Source organism: Narcine bancroftii, chromosome 7 (assembly GCF_036971445.1).
Source record: "Narcine bancroftii isolate sNarBan1 chromosome 7, sNarBan1.hap1, whole genome shotgun sequence".
Lineage (NCBI taxonomy): Eukaryota > Metazoa > Chordata > Chondrichthyes > Torpediniformes > Narcinidae > Narcine > Narcine bancroftii.
In genome coordinates this window covers 162,393,993-162,407,360 of record NC_091475.1, presented here as the reverse complement: position 1 = coordinate 162,407,360, position 13,368 = coordinate 162,393,993, and the positions used below count along the sequence as shown (strand labels likewise).

Here is a 13,368-nt window from a genome sequence, read left to right as displayed (position 1 = left end):
ACCTGGCTCCCAGTGTGCACCACTTCAAACTCCTCGTTTTCCCACTCTATCGAGAAGAGCCTGCGGTTCCTGCATTGGCCTAACCATCCTCCTGAGAACCCCTGAAACTGAGTGGAAGCAAGTCATCCTGGATCGAAGGGACTAAGGAGTAAAATACAAGCCAACAAACACTCCAAGAGGCCTGCCAGCTTCTCCCTCATTTTCACCAGTCATAGAGCATGCATACTTAGTCTTAGTTTCATTATCCAAATAATTTACTTTTTTAAAACCAGACTAATGTAAATCCAAATTCTGTCATACGCACTGTACAAGGTCCTCTCTGCCTTCTCTAGATTTCTCATCCCTCTAATCCAGATATTATTTATAACTAACTGTCTTGTACTACATATACTAGATTCTAGATTTTACAGGAAGAATCCAAATAAATGCCTTGAATGGTCCCCATAACATATTCTACCCAGTTAAATTCAAGAGGAGAGAGAGGAACAAAGGAGATCCATGAATCCCCAGCTGGAGTCTAGTATGGTAAAAGTGGCAGCTAATGAGGCTGGTGAATAAAAAGCGGGGGGGAGGCAAGTACTGCTCACTGAATGAATTAAAGGGTAGAATTGAAGGGCAGGTAATAGCATTTTATGAGAGGGAATCGTTGAAGAGCTAATATGGGCGGTTAGAACACAGAATATTATGGCAAAGTACAGGTCCCCTAGCTTACTATGTTATGCTGACCTACAGTGCCCTCCATAATGTTTAGGACAGACACTTTTTTCCTTTATTTGCCCCTGTGCTCCAGAGTTTTAAATTTGTAAGCAAAGAATTCACATGTAATTAAAGTGCACATTCTGGATTTTATGGAAGGCTATTGGTGTACATTTTGGATTTACCATGTAAAAATTACAATACTTTTTATACATAGTCCCCTCATTTCAGTGCACTGTGTTTGGGATATTGCACTTCACTGGTGTTTGTGAGTACTCGGGTATGTTCAATGGCTTCATTATATCTATTTCTCTCTCCACAAATCCCACCTGGCTTGCTGTGCATTTGCTTTTACTCCTCTGTCTCTTAACCCTTTTCCTGTTGTGAAGCTGTATTTGCAAGGCAAAACATCTGTCTTTGATGTTTGTACAAGAATAAGGAGACGCCAAATCTTTGAAGAATTGACCTTAGTAACATTTTTACTGAGGGTATTCTCTCACACATTTAAGTTAGTTTTGAGCAGCTTGGGAACAGAGACTTTCCTCTTGTGTGCAGGATATTCAGTGGTCAGAAGGAAGGAAATAAATACTGACTGTACAAGTTGCACAAAAATTCGCAGTGTTATGTTATGCACAAAGTGCATTAAGATGATTTTATTCAAGAAAAGATGAACTTCAGGGAAAATACAGGAATTCTCAAAATACACAAAGGACATAAGTTAGACCACATTGCAGAAAACTGTTTGGAGGTTTACTTGAAACTGTATTTACCAATCTGCTTTGCAGCTACACACAGTTTACCTCATTTTATTTTTAATATCAGTTTCTTGGTGATCAGCAGTGTTCAGGGTTATAACTCGCAATACAAAACTAAAACAGATAATTTCAGAAAAGAAACATAAATATGTGATGCACATTAGTGTAACAAAACAATTTTTGTAAACATTTTCTCAAACATAACGTGCATAAGATAGAGACGCTGCAGTCATACAACAATGGTTATTTGACTTCAAACAAAATATTAGAATTTAAAATTTATAGGCATTTTCACCTAGTACAAACGCATTGAAACAATGTGTTAAATTATTTTTAAAACAGAGATAGTGGTATTTTAATACTGTCACACCACTGTGGCACTTCTCAGAGGTGGGAGTTGCCAATCACAGACTCTGCTGAGAGGAATTACCTCGAACATCAAGACCTATAACAGTGTTTTATTTTAAATCAAAAAAATATTCTGCTCACAGTTAACCTACTTAGGTCAGGAAGTTTCTAAAATTACTTTCAGCTCCAAATGGATGACAGGGTAGACATTGCAAATTATTCAGTGAACAGGAGCTGCTAGAGAAAAAAGATCACAGTGACATGTGTGAATGAAAAAATCCCAGGGTACACTTCCAATCAATGGTACCCTACTGAGAAAATTTCACTGCAGAAAGAATAGCCTCCTCTAAGAGAACTAAGCCCTGTAAAGTATTGGGAACCTGTGCACATAACAGCATAAGGCAGCTGTTTACAAAGTACCAAAAAAAGTTTAACATAGCATTGGATCAATATAATGCTACTGTGCATTATTACAACAGTATAGTCTATTATACACTATAGGTATCTCAAGTAATTGAGTGACAATTCAACAGATTATTACTGTAGACACATTTGTAAATGTCTAACATTTGTAAAATAAAATTCTGTTTACAGTGATATTAAAAAAAAATCATTCCACAGCTGGAATCTTGGATCTAAATATGGGAAGATATACTGTATTGATAAGCAGTTTTACTCTATTCTTGAAATTAAGTGTTTTTAGTGCAACCACCTGATCCTTACTACATATACAGTTTATCCTAATGCAATTGAACAACTGAGTAAAATTATTTTCAAACTGGTACTTAAATCCAATTCTGCTGAGTAACACGAATGTCAGTCATTGCTGTGCAAATCGAATGACGATCACAATTACAGCTTTGCTTCAACCACATTTATAACAGCTGATTACTTGCCTCCATAGTCTGATATTAAAGCACATCAGTTGACTGTGAATTTGTCTAGTTTCTGCTCACAGCTGGTATCTTCCAATTACAAAACAAAAAATCACACTGTTTGCCTACTAAATGAGCTACAATTTAACCAACAGTCGACAAATGTCTCATCCTAAATTTGGTATTAATAAACTTTAAATTAGACAAAGATGCAAGTTTCAAATACAAATAACATTAAAATGACTAAACCACCTCTTTTTTTCCTTTCTTTCACAAATGAGGTAGGCAAATAATTTTTTTAAGTAGTTTGGGCAATTTACGAGTGCAAGATTTATTAAATTACTTCTGCACTGCTACAAATAGTCTAACCGTGGAGAGGCAGCTTTAATACTGGAACCACACATCAAGTTTCTCGTCTACCTCAAATCCGTACAAATCTGAAAACCTCATCCTCTGCACAAATTTCAAATTTACTTCTATTTTGGTTTTATTTAAAAATCAAGAACACAAGTAAAACCTGATATACAGAAAAAGAGCAAAAAGACCTTCCCCTAATCTGTCATCCACAATTCAATTAAAATTCCAAACTTGCATGTTCTTTCTAAAACATCTGTCACCTTACAAAAAAAGTCACTTAGAATGATATACATTTTAAAAAAAATCAAATTCCCCTTATCCTTGATACACAATTCTTCATTGTCTGCCCAGCACTGCTTCCACTTCCCCTTTGCCTATAATCGAACCAACCTCGTGCATTCTTGGACTCTTTCCTCAAGTAAAAAGCAGACATTTTAAGCCAAAGGATGTTGTATTTGAGATGAGGTTATTTTTCTATTCTAGACTGGCAGTCACCCGACAGTAAAATTATCACAGCACCAGTGGCATTGCATCCTCATTTCAATTCACTTAACTTCAGTGATAGGTTTGGGCAATGCATTGCATCAGTGCAGTTTCTTCTCCAGTTGTTAGTTCATTCAAGGCTTTAAAAATTTTGCTTAGACTCTGGTTTCTCTCAAACCATGACTTGCTCTTCTACCAGCTGAGAAGTGAACTCCTACCAAGAGTCATGAAGTAAACCTGGCTGCTTCCACCGGAACGAACTGAAGCAAAAAAGACCTTTAGGGAAAATAGAAGACATGACGAGATTATACACATTCAAGCTTAATAGTTAACTAAATGCCTTTTCCCTCTCACTCAAAAAAACCCACATACCTTGTCATTTCTCTCACAAAGAAATTTTAGTCGCTGTGCTCTTTTATGCATAAATACTCCATCCAAATGTCCTGTTTCCACTGAACGAATTTCAATAGCCTTTTCTCCCCAACCCATAATCTGATTGGATCGAATATAAGCTGATATAAAAAGAAATACAAATTGAAAAAATTTCAAAAATTAAGATATAGTCGCTGCAATCACCAACAATGAATGTACAAATGGAATGGATGTTAAAGTAATATCAGTTAAAAAAAAAGGATTAGAAAGAGGTGGGTGATTCACTCATCATGTAATTATTTCCCAATAACTATTTTTCAGGTTGTTCCTTGTTTGTTTAGTGTCAATGCCACAATTTTGTTCAGATTATGTGATAATCTGATGCAATATTTTTAATTCCTCCAAGATTTTAATGGCATCCTTCAATGCTTAAAGATTTTTGGGTTAACTCAGGCATGCAGCCATAATACAATGTGTAACTAGGAATAAAGTTGTGTGAATCAGCAATGGTATCACCCACTATGAACAGCTAGTTGATGCTGGTCACCATTGGGGTAATTCTCTTAAATTTGTCAAAATGAAGTACACTTCTGCCATTTAAAAAAAAAAAATGGATACAGCCCCCAATTAACAAAACTGGAGTAATTCCAAACAGTGGTCGTGATTAAAAATGTGAAAAAATTGTCAAAATAAACTATACTTTAATCATATTTTTTAATGGACAATGGTCAGTTTCATCCTATGACTAAGAAGGAAAGGGAGAAAAAACGAGCTATAGTGATAGGGAATTCCATAGTGAGAGGAACAGATATGGATGGAAGGGATCGAGAATCCTGGATGGTATGTTACCCCCCTGGTGCCAGGATCCAAAATATCATAGAGTAGGTTCGTGGCATCCTCAGGAAAGAGGATGAGCAGCCAGATGTCATGGTCCAAGTAGGGACCAATGATGTGGGTAGGATGAGTGAGGAGGTCCTGCAGGGAGTTAGGCACTAAGTTGAAGGAAAGGAACTCCAGGATTGTGATCTCAGGATTGCTACCAGTGTCACATGCTAGTGAGGTTAGAAGTAGGAGGAGCATGCAACTCAACATGTAGCTAAAGACATGGTGCAGGAGGGAGGGCCTCCGATTTATGGATTATTGGGCTCTCTTCCAGGGAAGGTGGACCTGTTCCGACAGGATGGTTTGCACATGAACTGAGGGGAACTAATATCCTTGTGGGAAGGTTTGCAAGTGCTGTTCTGGGGGCTTTAAACTAGATTTGCAGGGGGATGGAAACCAGAGTGCCAGAGCAGATAAAGATGTAGAGGAGGGATAAAAATGATGTGAAAATTGCATGTAATGTTATTAAAAACCAAAGGATAGTAAGAAACAAAATTGGTCCCCTTGAAGATGAGAGTGGTTGGCTATGTATGGAGCCAAAAGAGATGGGGGAGATCTTAAATGTTTTTTTTTTCATCAGTATTCACTCAGTAAACTGGCACAGAGTCAAGAGAAGTAAGAAAAAACAGTGAGGTCATGGAACTTGTACAGATTAAAGAGGAGGAGGATGTGCAAGCTGCCTTAAATCAAATAAGTGTGAATAAATCCCCAGGGTCTGACAAGATATTCCCTTGGTCCTTGAGGGACACTATTGTGGGATCTGGCAATATAGATACATAATTCCCTGAAAAGGCTTCATAGGTAGATAGAGTTGTAAAGAGAGCTTTTGGCCTATTGGTCTTCATAAATCAAGGAATTGTTTAGGAACTGGGATTTTATAGTAAAGTTGTACAAGACATTAGTGAGGCCAAATTTGGAGTATTATGTGCAGTTTTGGTCACCTAGCTACAGAAACTATATCAATAAGATAGAAGAGTGGAGAAAAGATTTACCAGAATGTTGCCCGGATGTCAGGAATTGAGTTAGAGAGAAAGGTTAAACAGGCTAGGACTTTATTCCGAGTGTAGAAGAATAAGGGGCGATTTGGTTGAGGTATTTAAAATTATGAGGGGGATAGACAGAGTAAATATAGGTAGGCTTTTTCCACGGAGGGTAGATGAGATACAAACTGGGGGCTTGGGTTATGGGTGAAAGGAGAAAAGTTTAGGGGGGAACTACTTCACACAGAAAATGTTGGGAGTGTGGAACGAGCTGCCAGTTGAAGTGGTGAATGCGGGCTCAATTTTAACATTAAAAAAAATTTGGACAAGTATATGAATAGGAGAGGTATGAAGGGTGATGGACTGGATTCAGGTCAGTAGGCCTAGGCAGAAATATGGTTCACTACATATGAGAAGGTCAGAAGGGGCTTGTTTCTGGCTGTAATATTCTACGGGTCTATAGTCACCTGATTTGAACTATACTTAAGTGAGGTCATGATTTAAATGCCAACCATTGGTGATGGGCCCAGAAATCTGCTTAGTTTTCTTACAAATAAAACAATGACCCTCCATGAAGCAATGATTTCAAAACTTTCAAAGTCATTGCAATAACCGAGATGAGACATACATATAATTACAAACATTCAAAGAGATGTTTGGAGAATTATGACCTTGCGGGCTGGATATTATGAATTACACCCATGCCTTAGACAGAAAATATTGGAATGGGGTTGTTTAACTGTTCAAGAGCTTTAAAAAAAAAGGCTTTTACTCCAGAAAAATATTTAAATTGTTACTAATAATTAAAATCAGGAAATTTTAACAGATTATCTGCAAATGTAAATATTGGGAACATGAACTCAAATTTCCATAAATATTTTGTATAACTTTTTGTGGGAGCATATATTTGACTTTTAAAAAGGAATTAATTGATTAAGAAATTAGATGGGTAACTTGATGCAAAGCTATATTTCTTCAATGCTTCCAATTTTCCCAAATGTACTGCTCCAATATGAAAGAGAAGTTCTACAGTTTCATCCTAAAAGATTGTCTGCAAGACCAGTTTTATACCAGTACAATGAAATATACATTTGGATATTTAGAAGGTGAAGAAATAAAGCAGGCATTGATTGTTGATTGCTTCCACAAGTACAAACAATAAGAACAGAAGAAATAGGAACTGGGCTATACAATTTAATAAGATCACGGCTGATCTGACCTTGGACTCGGCTCCAGCTATCTGCCTTTTCTCCATAACCCTCAATTCTCCTACTATGCAAAAATCCATCCAACTTTAAATTAAACATATTTATTAAGACTTCCTTGTGGATAGAATTCCACTTACTGGGAAAGGGTATATCCTCAAGTGCTAATCTCACCTACCAGTGGAAACAACTTTTCTGCCTCTATCTTATCTGTCCTTTTCAATTTTTATGTTTCTATAATCCCCATTCATTCTCCTGAACACCAGCAAATATATTCCCAGGCAACTCAATTCCTCTTTATGGGTTAACCCCTCATCTCCAGAATCAAACGTGACCCTCATCCATGCAGCTTCCAAAGCCAATACAGTATTTTCCCCATATCCAAAGTTCTGAATACCAAAAAAAAGATCCAAAAACCAAACTGTTTTGGATGTGTTAATGCAGCAAGCACGCACAAGCTGGCTGTGAGAAGCAAAAGCTTGTGTCCTCATTGTTTTAAAGGAGTGAATTTCCTACCAGTTTATTATTATGCAAACAAAAATGCATGGGTCACCATGAATTGGTTTAAGAAACATTTTGTGCCAGCAGGTTGTGCTCACTGCAGGGAAGCTGGACTGGATGACGACAAGGTATTTATTCCTGCTCGTCCTCCAGCTGAAAATCTCATCACAGTTTATCTTTATGTCATGTACCTTCCCCCAAATGTGACCTTAATTTAGCCATGTGACCAAGGTATCCTTAGATCAATGAAGAGTGAATATAAAAACATTTTTTTGAACAGCATGCTGTCAACAGTGAACAGAGGCTTGGCTGTGGAAAGTTTCCAAAAGGAGTTTACTATAAAGGATACTATTTATGCTGCTGTCAACACTTCGAACAAAGTGACTAAAGGCACAGTTGTACGTGCCTGACATATTCTCTGGCCTGCAACAACAGTATAACTCCAATTATCCGAAATGGTTGGGACTGGGCCTATGTCGGATAAACATTTTTTTCAGATACCTGGTCGCTTTTAAAAAACAGCCCAGTAACAACAGCAAATAACTTGCATCAATGTTTAAACAACAAACAATAAGCATTAATGTTTAATTCTCACTAAAAAAAATGCTGGCTGCAATGCTGCCGCTCATCACCAAGAGTTTCCAAACACCATTGCCAATCACCCAGACCGACCAACCAGTGCCACCAATCCCCGGGGAAGCTTCCCAGGCCAGTAAACACTCAATGCCGAGTTAGTGGGCTCCTACCTCTCCAGTCACCAGAGCTCCCGACTCCTTCCCGAGACCTAACTCCCATCTCCAAATTCTCCCCTAGGTCTACCACACATGCACACTGGGGAGTCCAGTGTGCATGTGTAGAAGTAGGCCGAGGAGAGGGTTCAGTGTTAGAAGCTCCGTTGTGCCGGGAAGGGAAGCGAGGGAGGGAGAGGGAAGGAAAGGTGGTAGGGAGAGGGAGGGAAGGAAGGGAGGCGGGAGGAAAGACTGCTGAGCCCGAGGTCCCCGCTCCTGCCCAGGAGGTACTCTCCTTGATGACAATGGGACAGGGGATTCTTGCAACTGGGAGACAGTTGCACGCAGTTCGTGAGGGAGAGTTGGAGAGAAAAGTCAATAGGGGAAGGTAAAGAAGAAATGGAAAGAGAGAGAGGAGGGAGTTACCTGAAATAAGGACAATCGTTGTTCTAATTTCATGTTGGGTGAATTTTATTTCAACCTGTGAGGTCAGTTTGGCTCCAAAAAAACTTTGGATAAATGATATCTTCATTTCTCCAAAAATGCTTTAAAAAATTCAGATAAATGAGGATTTTGAAGAATCCGATTTTGGATAATTGGAGTTGTTCTGTATGTTCCTTGATGATAATGAACAAGATGGTGATTTTGAAGGATTACGTATGTCAGGTGAGAAAAAAAAATGTTGTGTGACCTCCCTATATATGCAAAAGATGTATGTTCAGAGTCCGTCAGTAAGCTGGAAGAAGATATCGAAGAAGTTTTTAAACATCAACAATGAGGCTTCAGTTGTTCATTCACTGACCGATGGTGAAATAGCTGAAATTGTTCTGCATCAAGGTGAGTGCAATGAAGATGACTTAGTTAACATTGGAGAAAACAATGTGCCGATAGATGACATGGTGAAAATGTATGACGAACATGTTGGAAGGTCTAGAGCAGCATGTATTCATAACAGAACAAGAAATCATGTCAGTTTGTAAAATCAGAGAGTGACTTCTAAGACAAAAACCATTGTTAATGAGGCAGATGACACTGGAGGAAACAATCAAAAAACCCATCGAGGAGATTTGCTAGTGTTTGGAGCTACATTTGTCTTATTTTGTAAGCAGAGATCAAGTTGTTTTTTGGTTGTGTTAAACATTATTTTATGCTCAAAAAGCCTGCCATTGTTTTTTGTTGTTGTTTAACCACTGATACAAATATTCTGCTGAGACTGAGTTGCTTAAAGCCATTGTTCCAATAACTGAAAAATATCCGGTACCAAGCATTTTGGATATGGGGAAATGTACTGTATATCCTTTCTTAAGTAAAGAGACCAGAAATGAATGCAGTAATTCAGGTGCATGCTCATTAGTGCCTTGTACAACTGCAGCAGAACCTACCTGCTCTTAAATACAATCCCCCTAGCAATAAAGGCCAATATTCCATTCACCTTCTTGATAATCTGTTGTACGCATAAATGATCTTTTTGTGATTCATGCACAAGCACTATCAAATTCTTCTGTTTTACAAAATGCTGCAAACTTTTACCTTTTAAATAATATCTGCTCTACCATTGTTTCCACTGAAGTGGATGACCTCACATTTAACAACATCTTCATCCATCAGACCCCTGCAACTCTCTAAACCCATCTCCCTCCACAGACTCTCCACATCTTCTGCACAATTGCTTTTATACTCAATTCAGGCTCATGAACAAACTTAGATACACTATATTTGGTCCCCTGCTCTGAATATGGTGAACAATTGTGGACTTAGCACTGACACCTGTGGCACTCACACATCGCAGATTGCCAAACCAGAGATGAATGCAGTAATTCAGGTGCATGCTCATTAGTGCCTTGTACAACTGCAGCAGAACCTACCATTTATCCCATCTAGTTGCCTTCTAATGGTTAACTAATGCTTGATCTCTGCTAATATATTGCTACAACTCTACCATCTTTGTCATATAGTCTTTTATGCTGCATCTCACTGAACTCCTGGAAATCCAAGTATACAACATCCACCTGTTCCCCTCTATGCATTGCCTAGTTGTATCCTCCAAGAACTCCTGAAAATTTGTTAAACAGGACCTGTCCTTCATGAATCCATGCTGCTTCTCCGTGATAGGACAATTTTTCATCCAGATATCTTGCTATTTTTCATTACTGATAGCTTCAAGCATTTTCCCAGACTATGACGTTAAGCCAAGTCTTTTCCCTGTATACCTTTTAAAAAAGGTGGAGTGACTTTTGCTTCCAATCTGTCAAGGCCCACCCAGAGTCCAGAGTATTTTGGTAAATTACTATAAATCCAGATACTCTAACTTTCAGTACCCTGGGATATATTCCTTTGGGACAAGGGGACTTACCTATCTTTAGACCAACTCGTCTGCTCAGCACTATATCTTGACTAATAATAATTGTATTAAAAATCTTTTTAAAAATTTCACTCTCTGGCACATTAAATGCATGTTCAACTGTGAAGACAGCCACAAAATGGTCATTCAAAATCTCTGTCATTTCCACATTACCCATCTCCCTCATCTTCCAAGGAACCTTAAACCTCCATTTACTGTTTGATACAATTCTGAAAAAAAATTATAATTCTGTCTTTTATTTTGTGCTACTTCAATAATCTCTTTTTCACTTACTGATTCTTGATTGCTTTATAAAAAAATTCCCTTATCCTACTCCTTAGTTAGCCAAGGTTGGCTCACACAACTCTTAAAGTCCTTTTTTAATTAAAACATATTTTTATTTTTATTGAGCATTGTCAACTGTTCCTCGACCATCCCACCACATAATCCATTTTCTCAGTCGATACTGGCCAACTCCTACCTCAGCATGTTGTGCCTCCCTTGTTTTGACATAAAACACTGGTTTTTATTGTACTATTACATCCTCCGTTTGAATGAGAAATTCAATCATACTATGATCACTCTTTCCAAGAGCATTCCTATCTACCAAATTATTCATTTTATCATTCCTCAGGACCAGATCTAAGCTTTCATCTTCATTAATACAGAATGATAAAATGAAAACAGAGCATTAGTTTAAATGCAGTTAAATAATTTTCTTAATAGCCTTTTCAAAGGTCAATGTTCCATGTTCCCCCAGATTTCATTTTGAAAATAATGTCATTATGTTTACATACCGACAGATGTTGGCATCTCTCCCCACTGTAATACCACATCTTTAGTGATTCTCCCATAGGTGTTAACATAGACTCCTTCATCTTCATAACATACCAACAACTCCATCCCATCTGTATTTGGAAGTATAATAATTGCGTGTGGTTGGATGCTGCTTTGGATCTGTGGGAAAAACACTTTCTATTGATTTCATTGCATCCTTCAATCCAGAAACATTTAATATAATGATTTATCAAATAGCATACCATACTTCTACCCCAAATGTCAATTGGTGAACACTATGTGAGAGTACAATAAACCATCTGAAAAATTGCTGATATTCTAAGTATGATTTATATCGAGATTCAGAATGACTTCAAATGGAAAATTAGTCCATTTACAGAATTTTGATCTAGTTTTAAATATAAAAATATTTTACATTGTTCTTCTGGTCATTATAAAGAGAGAGTGCGTTAAGTTTTCTACAGCGTCAACTAATCCACAACTATAACTAAATAAAGCAAATTCCATTTTGCTCAGATTCCTTTTAGTGAAATTAAACTATGCTCTTATTAAAACAGAATTACTACACAGATTAACAGTTGTTAGAACAATAACATTTCATAAAGTGTATATTGTGTAAATTATGTGTATATTTTGCACATACCCAAAAGTCTTTGTTATTATGCTCTTTATCTGTAAAATATGACTGAATATAATCTTACATGCGTTGGGAGATAAATATCATAGACTGTCCCAGAGTCCACATCAACTGCGTGTAAGCCAGCACTAGAGCCATAGATCACTTTTAGCCTCTGCCCTTCTTCCACTGTGAGGTCAACCAATAATGGCCTGTGCAGCAGATCTGTGAAAGACTTGAGGAAAAACATTCAAATCAGACAACACAGCAAGTGACCTTATAATTAAAAAGCAAATTTAAAGTAACATCTTTCATCAACTTTCGGACATGAATATAAATTTGATTGACAATGAATGAAATAATTTGTAATTCAACAGCTGAAATGAGGGGAGGAGGAAAGGGGGAGGAGGAGGAAAGGGGGGAGGAGGAAAGGGGGGGAGGAGGAAAGGGCGGGGGGAGGAGGAAAGGGCGGGGGGAGGAGGAAAGGGCGGGGGGAGGAGGAAAGGGCGGGGGGAGGAGGAAAGGGGGGGAGGAGGAAAGGGGAGGAGGAAAGGTGGGAGGAGGAAAAGTGGGAGGAGGAAAGGTGGGAGGAGGAAAGGGGGAGGAGGAAAGGGGGAGGAGGAAAGGGGAGGAGGAAAGGGGAGGAGGAATGGGGAGGAGGAAAGGTGGGAGGAGGAAAAGAGGAGGAGGAAAGGGGAGGAGGAAAGGGGGAGGAGGGTGGAAGTAGAATACACTTTGAATGTCGAGTCAAATTCAAGGTGTCAATAAAAATATTTTACATTGTTCTTCTGGTCATTATAATGACCATGAGCCAGTTGTAATGTAAATAAATAAATTATATATGACTCTCTCTCAAAGAGCAAACAAGCTAAACTAATGGTTGGCTCACCCTGTCACAGGTGGACTCTTCTTTGTTACATTTTCTTACGGGTCAATTTTTAGACATGGAACCTTCACATTCAAAGCAATTGTTAACCAAAGATAAGATATTTAAGTGCTTTTCCTCATTTTACAGTTATGTCCAGCAGCATTAGGGTTAGGGTTAGGGTTAAGGAAAGATTAACAGGGGATGCATTGTGAAATAAGCTGGACATGATTTATAAACAGCTACATGATAGTGGAAGGACAAAAGTAGCTTCTGAAAACGATCATGCATGATTTTCAGGGATCACTTTACTCTTTCAAATTACCCTCCTGTTTTAGCACTGATATTTGAGCTTTGCTGGCACAAGTAACTTATTTTCCACAAGTTACTGTCCAGAAGGTGAAGGTAAGCCACTTCATTGATCACTACCATCCATGTTTGGGAATTTCAGCATTTTACCCCAGCAGCAATGAAGAAATGGTACCATTTGCGGAATAATTTGTGACTTTGAGCAGAACCTCCAGATGGTGTCTATTTTCTGACTTCTGCTGCTTTTGTCTTTCAGT

The 13,368-nt window shown here is 38.1% G+C and overlaps 1 protein-coding gene across 6 annotated transcripts in view; it reads right to left on the bottom strand.

Annotated features, from left to right (window-relative positions):
* Window positions 1-1,317: 1,317 nt before the first annotated feature.
* The window catches only part of LOC138739298 (mitogen-activated protein kinase kinase kinase kinase 4), a 307,756-nt gene continuing 295,705 nt past the window's right edge, over window positions 1,318-13,368 (bottom strand). For all 6 annotated transcript variants that reach the window (XM_069891073.1, XM_069891075.1, XM_069891074.1 and 3 more), the window contains 4 exons: window positions 12,023-12,172; window positions 11,321-11,480; window positions 3,887-4,026; window positions 1,318-3,790 (listed from right to left, as the gene is read on the bottom strand). In XM_069891073.1, the coding sequence (XP_069747174.1) occupies window positions 3,707-3,790; window positions 3,887-4,026; window positions 11,321-11,480; window positions 12,023-12,172 (534 nt within the window). In that variant the 3' untranslated portion in view covers window positions 1,318-3,706. The remainder of the gene's footprint in view (window positions 3,791-3,886; window positions 4,027-11,320; window positions 11,481-12,022; window positions 12,173-13,368) is intronic.